General features: G+C 41.7%; 1 protein-coding gene across 3 annotated transcripts in view; it reads right to left on the bottom strand.

The window, feature by feature from the left end:
• The window catches only part of pitpnm3 (PITPNM family member 3), a 106,280-nt gene that overhangs the window by 18,479 nt on the left and 74,782 nt on the right, over nt 1-13,019 (bottom strand). For all 3 annotated transcript variants that reach the window (XM_037775637.1, XM_037775638.1, XM_037775639.1), the window contains 4 exons: nt 11,629-11,751; nt 10,669-10,853; nt 6,967-7,124; nt 5,638-5,808 (listed from right to left, as the gene is read on the bottom strand). In XM_037775637.1, the coding sequence (XP_037631565.1) occupies nt 5,638-5,808; nt 6,967-7,124; nt 10,669-10,853; nt 11,629-11,751 (637 nt within the window). The remainder of the gene's footprint in view (nt 1-5,637; nt 5,809-6,966; nt 7,125-10,668; nt 10,854-11,628; nt 11,752-13,019) is intronic.

Genomic DNA, 13,019 nt, shown 5'->3' with positions numbered 1-13,019 from the left:
GTTTTTATATGTTTACACTTCCATTCACACTATAGCCTACACAAGCATTAGCATTACAGACGTTGCCTCCACTCGTGGATGGTGTGTGTCTGTCGGCAGTATTTGTAACTCTGTAACTGTGGGGAGGGGGTCTAACCTTTAAATAATTTCTAAAAACATACATATTTTTGAAAATTGTAAAGTTTTTGTCACATAAATGCTTGTTATTTTTTTTATCTTCCTAATTTTCCTTGACATAGTGGTCAAGGACAATTTTACTTTCCCTCCCTTTAATGCAAAAAAATGGTTTGGTCTGTCACGCTACTGTAAGATCAAAAGTTTAACATTGAGCCAGCCCCTCTCCTCCCACCAGTAAACTTTCAAAATGGCCATTCGTCATAGTCAGGTGCTCAGAAGAGAAGAGAGGAACAAATAAAGAGAAAATGAGCAACCATTTCTTTACCTCTCACGTCACTGGGGGCATGCGTCATAGTTTGTTTACAGACTTTGACCTTAGCAAGATGGGCGCATTGGTCTCCCTTCCCAAACACAGGCAGCAATTCCATTCTGTAGCGGTTTTTGAATGGCGTGTAGCAGTGATCTAGAGTGTTTATCAAAGATGTTCTATAACAAAAGATGACGCATTAAAACCTGTCTCCTAAGTGGACGCGGTCTATGGGGCGAAATAATTGGTCATAATCTGTTCTCACGTTCACTTTACCCATTGGAGTTAATAGACTCAGGACCTGACGCTAGTCTCCTAAAGGGGCGGGGCAGTGGCGAAACTTACGTGACACAGATATAGGAAATGACTTATGCTGCGTTCACACCAAATGCGAAGCAAATTTTCGCCTCGCGTTACACATGCAATTTTTACCACCGGGATGATTTGTGATCAGTCACGCTGGACACGTTGGAGAGGAGGAACCAACAACGTTTCATCAACCATGGCCAAAATAACCATTATTGCTCCTTTGGGCATTTTGTGGAAGTCCCAGATACGCCGTCATGTCTTGGTTCAGAACATTATCCGGCAGCACTCTGCTGGATACAGTGAATTTCACCGAGCTGTATTCACTGTATCCAGCATCTAGTTGCTACAGCGGTATGAACCCAAAATAAACAAATTGTGCTGTGATTTAATTGCAATAAATGGATCAAAAGGACAACGAAATAACTACTTTTACTACTAATATTACTAATAACTTTTAAAATGCTTGTTTTCTGAATGGAGTTCGGATCGATCAGTGCCTGGCTATGCTAACATTGTAACTGCTCCATCAACACTCAACATAACATCAGCATAACCTATGACAGCAATGTTGTTGTTTATACCATCGACAGCGTATGGTTTATAAACATACATTTATACACAGAGTTTCGTCCGGTCTCTTTACAAATATGAGGTACTATCATAGAGCTCTAGGTGCCAACAGATGGGCTGCAATCATTTTTTCCTCAATTTCTGATTCAACAGCGTCAGGACGTCAATAACAACAGGAGGAGAATGCCTGCTTGAATGGTTATAAATAAAGCGCCAGATGCAGCCACATGTTGCGTGTTTGGTCTGTGAAGGATCGGCAACGGCCACAGAATACAGATTAACAACCAGCCTCTCAGACGTGAGGGAGAATCAGGTGTGGTTAATAAAGCAGGACTGTTGGAGTGATGAACATGGTGGAACCTGACACACGCTGTTGTTTGCATCAGTGATGCTAGATTGGATGGTTTTCTGTCTAATGGTGCGCTATTAACGAAAATATGTTTTTGGTTGGGAAGATATGGAATTGTTTAGGCTAATTTACCTTTATTTAGATCAGGTCAAAAATATGACGTTTAGCATTACTTAGCAGAAAAAAACTTTGGTGAAACCAAAACACCAAAGTCACGCAATAGCACGCACAAACTAACCGATCGAGGCAGCAAGAGGTTCTTTTTTATAGATGCCTTGGAGAGAGATGGGTTTATACTGCTTACACAGTACTTCATACAGTATGTAGGTATCTCCCATGCTACTGTGCAGTGAATTCTTACAGGTTTTCAGGTTGTGAAACATCTAATCAGATTTTTACAAGACAGGTTTTCACAAATGACTGGTTTGGACATTTTCTCTAATCAAAATGTTGTTTATAACTGGGTCATTGTATATAACAGTGTTTCCCAACCTATTTTCCTTGAAGCTGCCCTTACTTGTATCGGAGAAAAGCTGAGCCCCTGTAAACTGAGTGATTTCAGCAATTATACCTTCTCTGAGGTTTTAAGAAAGTGAAGAGAACGCATGCTCTTACACGTACTCCCCCCCAGAGAGAGGCAGAGAGGGAGGCAGAGATTGTTCTGACAGAGAGAGAGAGAGAGAGAGAGAGAGAGAGAGAGGACCACCAACTCTGACGCATTTTCTGAAACAATCAAACACACACATACACACACACACACACACACACACACACACAATATTTCAAAAGACGTGCCAGCGAAGAAGCAGAGAGAGAGAGAGAGAGAGGGAGAGAGGAGCATTAAAAAACTGCGAGGGCTAGCAGCAAAGACGGGGCTCCGTGGTGACAAAGACGGACACAAAGGCGAGAGAAAAAAGGGCGAGCACAAGCATGCAAGTGTGTTTGTAAATCGGAGAAGAAACATTTAAGTTCACACACCAGTCCCAATAAATGCCAAGTACTGTAGGGAAACCGAACGATTAAGATTCAAGCACAAGGTAGAGAGTGAAACAGCTGACCACAGTGGTAAAAGGAAGGACAAGCAGGGAGGATGATTGCACTGTGGCCTTGAAACGTCTTTGAAACTACAAGCGACGCAAAGTCTTTTAACTCAGCCCCTTCAGTCCTCGCCACACTCTGAGCCTCCACACCCTAGCATGGCATGCAAAAGATACACCACCACATACGCTGTAATTCCATGTGCATTTGCTGCCTTGGGCGATCATATTTCCCATTGGAGCATAGCTGGGAATCAATAGGAAGAGGGATCGTTCTCTTTATATTAGCAGCATTCATCATAATAAAAGCTCCACTGTTGACAGCTGCTGATGTCAAAGTCATACCCACAGGAGCCTGATTTGATTGGCTCTCCATGCCTTCATAACAACTAATTACCATATTACAGTGCAGGAAATGGGTGACGTGCGCTGCTGTTTCTTCTTTCTGTGTGTCTGAATGTGTTTGTATGTCTGCGTCTGGCCGTGTGCACCTGTCTATGGTTTTTCATTTAACGCATAATTTGACAGCACCCGAGCCCGATCAATGGAACAGGGACGCAGACCCATAATTAAAACCCCTGCGTGTCTGCCTTTACACTCCATCGCCTTTATCTGCACTACTGGCTCTAAGAGGCGTCAAGCATCCCGCTTGGCGTCTGGCTGAACATGATTAAATTAATAAATCATAGCCTGGGTATCCAGTTTACGTGGGTAAAAACACTGCGTTATTTCATATCACGTGTCAGACATATTTTGTACACAGGTCACATACGAGCAAAACAAATCCAACTTGTGGAGAATGGTACAATGATTTTGAGTGAGTGACTGACTCACTTGGTGAATCTCTTTTCAGATATGGGATATGTAACATTACCGGCTTCATCGGCCTGTAAAAGTAATGGCTTCTTGGCATTAAAACATATGGTTTCCATTACGCAAATTTGCCCATTACTGTCTGTTACCATTATGTAATCTCATCTACAATCATATTGCCTCATAGTATTGGTGTGCTTTTTGTGTGCAAAGAGATGATAATTAAGTGATTTAAAAAAAAAAAAAAAAAAGTCATTTTTTTTACATTTATCTTAAGAAGGCGGAACACTTCAGGCATTAAATCTCACTTTGTGCATATTTCACTGCTAATGTGGCCTTTATGTTAACATGACAGCAGAGGTGGGACAATGTCATTGGTTTGTAAATCACATGTAAGTCTAAAGTCTTTGCACTCAAGACTCAAGTCCAGACCGACAAGTCCCAAGTCAAGTGCCAATTCCTAAATTTTGAGTTTCAAGTCCTAATAAAGTCATAATGCGCTTTTCACCAAATGTAATACCATTTGCTTCTTCGTCTGTAATTTACGACCTGCACGTTTTGCATACTGCAATTCATTTTTTGTTGACCACCGCATAGTTTTTGTACATGAATGAAATTATCTTTGGCATCATTTTTTCCAACTGATGCTCAGTAACGCAATGTTATTTCTTCATAGTTCTCTCATGCAACTTGATTGGATGCTGTCAGATTGGTTAAAACAATGTGGATCTGGGAAATTAAGTGTTGACTTAGACATATAATATATACAGGCGAGTGTTTCACATTTTCGTGTCGTTGATTCGTCACTCTGGCTGTGTGTAAAGGCCTTAAGGAAAACAGATCCTGGATCTGTCATAAATCATCCAATCAGATCTTTCCTGAGATCTTTTCAGAGAAGTCACTGTCACCACTCACCACCAAACTTTTTTATGACTGTATTTTACAACTTTTGTTTTCGTTGTCGACTCGTGATGTTGGTAAAGTATGGTTGATGTCCTCAAATTTTGTTTGGTATTTTGACAAAATATGATAATTCTGAAGTCTTTGTACGGATATTTGTTTTGGGGACCTGACAAAACTGCTGTGTCCGACCTAGTTAAATTATTATCATTATAGATCATAGTGACTTCAAATTTGTTATATGAAACTGCCAACACATTTACATAACAAGGTGCATGTCTGAATGAATTGGGCTTAAGTTACTTAGCCAATAATCGTCCATGTTTAAACAATCTGTTTCTGCTCGTATCTTACTAAAGTCTACGCCTGTCGTCTGAAATGTGCTATATAAATAAACATGGCTATAGAATATACTGCAGGGTTTCCCATGCAGTAAAACACATAATTGGATATCACCATATCAATGAGATGGCACATTTGACAAATCTGCTGTGAGTCATACGCATATCAAATGATTGCATGTTGAGAAAGAGGGTTTTGAATTTTTTAAAGCCTTGCACCAAACCACAAAGCCTTATCTTCTGATCCGAGTTCATGCTCGCAGGCTGTTAGCTCAAGAGATCAGTCCTTGCCCTACTTTCTCTCAGTGAGGTAGTTGGGGAGAGGGGCAGAGGAACCAGGCGACTGCTGTTTAGAGCAAGGCTCTATGTCCCAAAAGTAGGCTAAAACATGCTTCAAATAAATCAGCGGCTCATTAAGGACTCAGTCTCGACAACCAGGCCCTCCGGGGGGATTAGAGCGGTACTGTGCCATTACTAGCAGACTAATATCTCACATACTGTGCCTGATCCGCAGAGAGCTGTGACAGGCCAAAGGTACCGCACCAAAAGAAGATGACGTATAATTACTTCAAACTTGAAGCTTCGGGGGCAGGATTAAGCTCTGCGTCTGCAGGGCAAGCTCACACATACGGGATCGAGGCTCTGTGTGCACATGTGAATATTCACATTACTGAGTCGTAGAATCTGCCTGCTGCTGTAATCTAGTCCCGCTAACAGAATTCCTCAAAGATTTCACGCCAGCTTTTGAAATGCAAAACCCAAAAGGTTATTAATACGGCAATACAATTATACCAGAAAAATAGATTAACTTATGAAATATTCAGAAGGAGCTGCTCTCTCACATCTGCAGACGCTCCTAAATTGATTTCCAGGGTTCAGAATCTCACGTCCTACCTATGAGCATGGAGCGTCCGTCTCCCAGAGGGTAGCGCTGGTAGCGCGGCACAGCATACGGTGGCAACTTGTGGAAGAGAGGCTGCAGCAGCGGCTCCAGTCTGGAGGCTGAAGGGTCCGAAGGGTAGAACAGGTTGAAAATCTGAGTGCAGGCTGGATGCAGCTGGCTCACTGGGGGTCAGAAAACACAATGGACAGGCAGAGCTATTAGGAACAGTATGACATATACAGAGTATGAAGTGTAGCTGTGTGAGGAGGATTTGGAAACATCAGAGGTAAGGCTACGAAACTTCAGGTTTAACTAAAATAACTTTTAGTTTATTGGTTTCTATTATTTTGAGGGACTCATTTTCATTTCCTCTTTATTTCTATGACTGTAAGTGCTCGCTGTCAGACGACCTCGTTTTTAATAAACAGTGGAGAAGGATTCAATTAAAAAATACCTTTCTTGTAGTGCAAGGGTAAAAGCCAAGTGAAAATCTGTTCAAACTGATCTGATCCTTTTAAAAGGAAGGTGTATAACATTTCAGGGGATCTATCAACAGAAAATGGAATATAACATTCATAACTATGTTTTCATTAGTGTATAATCACCTGAAACTAAGAATTGTTGTGTTTTCGTTAGCTTAGAATGAGCCCTTCATATCTACATAGGGAGTGGGTCCTCTTCACGGAGTCCGTCATGTAGCCCAGAACGGACAAACCAAACACTGACTCTAGAGAAAGCCTTTCATGAAATACCTGAAGGCCACCGTAGTTGTCTGACACACTTGTGAAACTGCAGTAACGTGAGCCGCAGAGTGCAAAACCGTGGTACCAACAGCTGCCTTCTCTTGCTGCTAAAGTAGTGTTATTATGGTAAGGATAGGCCTCTGAGCGAGGCGAACGGCGTTACCATGGTTTTGCACTCAACGACTCACAAAACAACAGTCTTGGAAAGGGAGGAGTGAGAGGAGGGGTACTCAGTTGATTGCAATACGCAACCACACCACTACATGTTGCCAAATCCTACACACTGTACCTTTAAAATGTTGGTTATTTTCACAGGAAAATCAGTAAAAGACAATCCAGCTATGTAATTTCACTGCAGTTGCATTGCAATCAATCAGTCAAACTGGCTTTGTATACAGTAGCACCTTTTATGCAGGTCAGTGCAGTCAGGTGCTTTACAGGGTAAGAGCAAACTAATAATAAGACTAGAAATAAAAAGTAAAACTATTGGAGATTAAACAAAACAACTGCTGTTATCTGTGAGTGCTTTTGTAGAGGTGTGGACGTGAAGAATTGCATTCTCTGATATAAAATATCACGTGTGTTGTTGGGTCTTACCCTGGACGGCAGGCAGCACAGTGCGTCTCATGGCCAGCACAAGGCCCAAAGGGCAGCCCAGCAGGAAGCAGTCTGACACCTCAAAGTCGAATCGACCGGGATTCAACACCAGACTGGTGCTGCTGCCGCCGCGCACCTCCACACTCTCCTTCATCAAACTGGAGACACAAAATATAAAATGTTATCTGTCTGTCGCCATGGACTACTGTACAAGTCAAAATGTATGGTTACGCACTTTTTGGATACTTGCATTGACAGTCATTCCCTATCCTCAAATTCACTGGCCAATAAACGGTTTGGAGGGAGGCATGTGAGGAGTTTGTGAAAGTGATTTATTCAGCAACATTATAATGTACTGTATGTACTAAGGATTCAAGTGCATAACTAAGACTGAGCTGCACGTTTACTTTGAGAAGCTATTGGTAGGAGAGCACCGATACTGATACCGGACCGGATACTGACTCAAATAGCTGGATCGGGTATAGGTGACAATGGGGACGATCTATTCTATTCAATTCTATGTTTATATACCATATACATTATATACTGGAATTTAATTTCCTGTTTAAATTTTGACCAATTTGTTGCTGCATTAAAAAGGTTTACATTTGTAATTCCTGTTCCTCCTAGCTGGTGGTGATGATTTATTATTTCAACGATAAATAACATATCAGTAAATTTGTATCTATGTATTTATTTGTTTCCTTTTCTTTTACAAAGTTAGGAAAGCGATGTTTAAGTCAGGCCTGATGTTGCCTTACACATAAAAGAATGATCCCAGTCTCTTCCACACAGTGAGGCATACAGCTTATTAATTAAACACTGGTATTGGATCGGTACTCGGCATCGGCTGATACCCAAAGCCCAGGTATCGCTATCGGTATTGGGAGTGAAAAAGTAGGATCAGAGCATCCCTATTTTTTAGGGACATGATGATTGATATTGTTCATTACTTTTAAAAGCTGTTTTATGAAGAATGAAGAACAAGTAAATGTGGCTTCAGGGAAGTAATTAATACAATAACCTATAATTTTGGGGGTGTAACTATTCCTTTCAATGACACTTTGATTTTAAGAGTAAAGCAGGGGTTGTCTGAAATGTTAAATGTTAATAATAATGTGCATGATGAAATTGGGAAGGCAAAAGTCTTGGTCTTGGCACACATGAGTCAGTGATGTTTTTGCTTTGTCCTGATGTAGGCTGGATGGTTTCAACACTCTGGGGTCGCTGTCGGCACCGGGCCTTTATGACTCAGCCCGAGCAGCTCTTCGCTCAGCCTTCACAGGCTGCATCATGCTCACAGCTGTTTGAACAGCAGAGCCGGTCTCTGCCATGACGGGGTCTCTCTGCTCTCTAGCGAGCCAACATTTCCCCATTAAGGCCTGCATGGGGAGAAAGGATTATCCGGCCATCCGACCCATCTTTAAAAGCCAAATCAATAGTGCTTTGACTGCCTTCCGCTTCCATTTAGTTTTTTGTCTTCTCTCTCGTAACGTGTCAAGTCTACTCTTCCTACCAGGTCATTGGGAAACTGTCGGCAAAATGCTGCAAAATATCCTCATAGGTAGTAACTTCTTCCAAACTCCAACAAAGGACAGGTAGTATATGCGTAGCTGAGGAGACAGCGAACCATTGGGGCATTATGAACAGTACATTTTCATTCAGCGGCACATAAAACATAGCCTGTCGGAGTACAGAGTGGAGTGTTACTTTTGCTGCCTGGGTTGACTAGATTTCCCTCTTTGCAGCTACAGCACTTATCATATAACTGCAGCTTGTTACCGATATGTTAAATAAATATGACAAATATTACACGGGTTCACTGTTACTCAGTAAGTGGTTGACATGGTTTTATGAGGGATAATGGGGAAAGGAACACATAACGTGTATCAAAATGTCCAGCTGTTTATTGAGAGCAGCGACTAGATCTGACTGATGCTTACCTATTAAACTAAAACACTGCAAATAGATTTCCTTATGGACAGTTAGGCATGCACGAAGCCTTTCGGGAGCTCTAACTGCACATAATCTATTTTTTTCTGAGCACTTTAGACTGAATAGATTTCGTCAATTATGTCCATTTAGGTGTTTGTTTTTCTCAACTTGAGAAGTTCTGTTCCATCTGTCTAAATATAAGTGAAATTAGCCAAAACACACACCCCTTACAAAGATAAACTGGAGACAAAGTAAAGTAAAAAATGGTAAACATAAAAGCCATCAGCCCCACTGCTTGCTAATCTGGCAGCTAATTCCCAGTCAGAGCCAAAGCAGAGCAAAGTGCATGTGAAAGGGAGTGAACCAGAGGTAGACAGCCATCCAAGAGGAGGGATAAAGTGTGTGCAAAGGAGCTTTAATAAGCCCTCTTGTTGACTGGGAATATCCACTGGAAGGTGCAGGGGAAAAGAGCACATCCAGGAGCAGAGGTTACCCTCCTCACAGTAAAGCTCGGGATTAATCAAGAGTGTAACAAGAAGTGAAAGGTGAGAGGAGGACTGCCATGAGCGCAATGTGGTGTAGAGCAACTGTGAATAGATGGGCTCCTATCTTCAGTGACTGTGTTACCGCGATGGTGTAAGCCTAGTGGAGCGTGCGATTTGAAGTGGGAACACTGGTTGCTTGAAGTGAGTCAACATGGCAGTTGTACCCCCTCCAGCCACCCCGTCCCGGCTAAGATCAGCCACCGCAGTGCTCGGCCGCCCACACAAACCGGCTGGCGCAGGCACAAACAGGCTATTTATAGTCCAGCAGAGGAAGGTAGGCAGGCAGGGCAGTCAAGCTGCAAATATTGATAAAAAGCAGCGGCGAGGCAGGGTGACACATTCCAGGAAAACCATGATGAGGGCCGGGCGCGCAACATCTGGGTTATCATATGAAGCCCCAACACACTCATCAGTGATCGACAAATGCTGTTTGACCAACCATTGTTGTGAAGAAGAAGCAATCTGATTGAGATTATAGGCTTTTTCGTTTGTGAGTGTGTGACGTGTTAATGTATTATGGTTATGTGCACGAAACAATGAAAAATAAAACAGTTGGTTTCGCACCGAAGTCGTGCAAGCTCATTTTAAGGAGAATAAATAAAAACAACTTGTGCATTTTGCCTTTGAAAGTCTTTTGAATTTTTTTTTTTTTTGCATTGACAGTGTTCTGATCTGTGTTTACCAAAGCTTTTTCTTACTTAGAGTAGCATGTGTGCATGATTGTGTACTGTATGTGTGTGTGCTGGTGTAAATGAGCGTGTATATAACCACTAGTATAGAAAACTGAGAAATATCCATGTTATCCAAGTAGCAAATTTGAGTGTATATACTGTATATTAAGGGAATACTGTAGGTAATTCTATATCATGATATTGATATATAAGGTGATATTAAACATTTTCTAGAAAATCATTTTAGAAATGTGGTTATTGATTAAAAAGACGGAGAGGAATGTCTGCAGCAAACACCTGAAAACTCGTATATAGAAATCCAATAACACCATGAATCATAAACAATGAATCCCACTTAATGATTTCTCAACATTACCCATAATAACCTAACACATCCAGAGATATTAAATGGGTAGATATAAACAGCATGTCAAGATCTTTGATGGTAGACAATAGACTTATGGTCGACTTATATTGTCTCATAGTATATAGTATATCGTCATATCGTCAACCCTTGTGTGTGGTGGGTATATTCATGCGTACTGTCCCACCTGGAAAAAAAGCTGTGCTGGCTCGTGGACGTGTCTCCATCGTACGAGTCGCTCTGCTTACGGCTGAGCGGCGGCCCGCTCTGGCCGTGCCCTTCGTTGGGGGCGGATATGTCGATGTTACTCTTACTGAGCCTCTTGCTGGAACTCAGATCCGGACTGGACTCCCCGAGTAGGCCCGAGTTATCCTGAGAGGAAGGAGGAGAGCGTGCAACATAACTGTAAACACTCGAAGCAGTGGGTACACCAGGAGATTACAACATAATCAGACGGGATTTGTGGCATATTCCCAGGTGAACATTGAAATGCGGGAAGGGAAACCCTACCGTACCTATGCAAGAGTGAGTCTATTAGGTGTGAGTGGATTTGAATGGGGAGGAGAAGAGAGGGAGGGAGCGACAGACAGAAAGTGGGGATCATGCGGCACTTAGCAGGGGGAGAAGGACATCAAATGACAAGTTACATGTGCACCACAGGAACTGCTAAAAATGGTGCCAAAAAATTGCTAAAGAATTCAGATGCCCATCAAATCCCCCACTGAAAACACAGAAAACACAGCTCCACTGTGACTTTTATTTACTACTTTTATGTATGAGACTTTACAAAACATAGTGCCAAGGACGTTGCCTCTATTGCACAGTGACATTTCTACAAGCTGTGTCTTGATAGTGGCGCTGTGCTGATAAACTGACAGGAAATAGACATAGCAGAGGTGACTGTGTATGAGAGTCTCCCTTCGTTTACTAGAGAGTGGTGCTACTGGTGTACACAGTTTTAGTATTCAAATCCACTGACAAGATATTTAGAACACATATATGTAAACTTAATTATTTGCAGTGATCTCTTAATGATTTATCACCAGTAAAATGTCCTTTCACCAGCTGTTAACAAACCCCGTACAGGTCTGTGCTTCACCATCATCATCATCATTATGTAATCATCACTGCAACAGTGAGTTCCTACCTTCAGGCTCTCAGTGCTGTTGTTCCTGCTGCTGTCGTTGGGGCTGCCAGGCCTCTGGTGGTTGCTAAAGCACAAAGCGTCGAAGCACAGCACACCTCCCACGCAGTCGCCCATCAGACATACCTGCTCGGAAAATATACTGTATATAATTCAGACAGCCTCCACATATGGTGAGCTCAGTCAGTGAAGGACTCAACAGGAGAGGTGTATGAATGTAATTTAAAACAACATATTTCACTGGGAGAGGAAGGCATGACACTCATTGCGTTCAAATTTCACACTTTATACTATTGTAATGTACTATATACTAACTAACTCTTTGCATACAATTTTTGAAAGTTAATATACAAGATTCCTTGTATACTATACTATGCATTTTACCATTTTGTACTAACAGGTACTGATGCAATATGTGTGCCAATGGCCATCAATCAGACTGCTGATTAAACTTTGTTTTTCTTAAATTGTAATACTTATTTTTTGTTTTTAGAGTTGTTCCGATACAGTATCGAAAATGTGTCCGATACTTCCCAAAATCCGGTATCGGGTATCGGCGAGTACGCTAGTCTATGCACCGATCCGATACTATGATTTATTAATCCAGAAAAAAATCAACTTGTTTAACCGGAAATCAATTCTTCTTCGCCGCTCCAAAACAGTATGCTTCACTGTGCTGTCGCCCTGGATGTATCATGGATGACGCTGGCAACTACCGTTTTAGAGCAGCGAAGAAGAGCTGATTTGCAGGTAGTTTGTCACGTGACGATAGCGAAAAAACAACAGTGCGGTGCTAGTGGAGAGTGGTAAACGGTACAGTAACGGTAGTCAGAGCGAGGAAAATGTCAGCAATTTGGCAACATTTCACAGTGGAAAATCCAACAAGTAAAACTGAATAATAAGAGAAAGATATAATGCATTTATCCTCTATATATATTAGTTCATGTTTTACAAAGGGTTTAACCTGAGCCAGGCCATTCAAAAAGATAGTAATCATATCACATTAATATATGGTCAGTTGTAAAGAGCTGTTAAATAATAATAATACTAACTGTATCTATATTTTTTTTTGTCACGCTGGTATCGGATCATTACTCGGTATCGGCCGATGCCATAAATTCAGGTATCGTATTAGAAAGGAAAAAAATGGCTTTGGAACATCTCTATTTGTTTTCCTACACAGTATCGTTCTGGAGTTGTTTCACCACCACTCACAATTTATTTTAATGTTTTGCAGCTGTGAGCAGCTCCTCCATTTCCTATGAGCAATGCATTACGGGACATCAACAGCACACTCACAAATCAAGCTGTTTTTTTTCCTGCCGCGTTCACAACATATCATTCAGAGTGTAATTACAACCAGCCAAGTGGGAAAACGTTTCACGCGGCCTCTG

Source organism: Sebastes umbrosus, chromosome 7 (assembly GCF_015220745.1).
Source record: "Sebastes umbrosus isolate fSebUmb1 chromosome 7, fSebUmb1.pri, whole genome shotgun sequence".
NCBI lineage: Eukaryota > Metazoa > Chordata > Actinopteri > Perciformes > Sebastidae > Sebastes > Sebastes umbrosus.
This window is presented reverse-complemented; position numbering and strand designations above follow the sequence as displayed.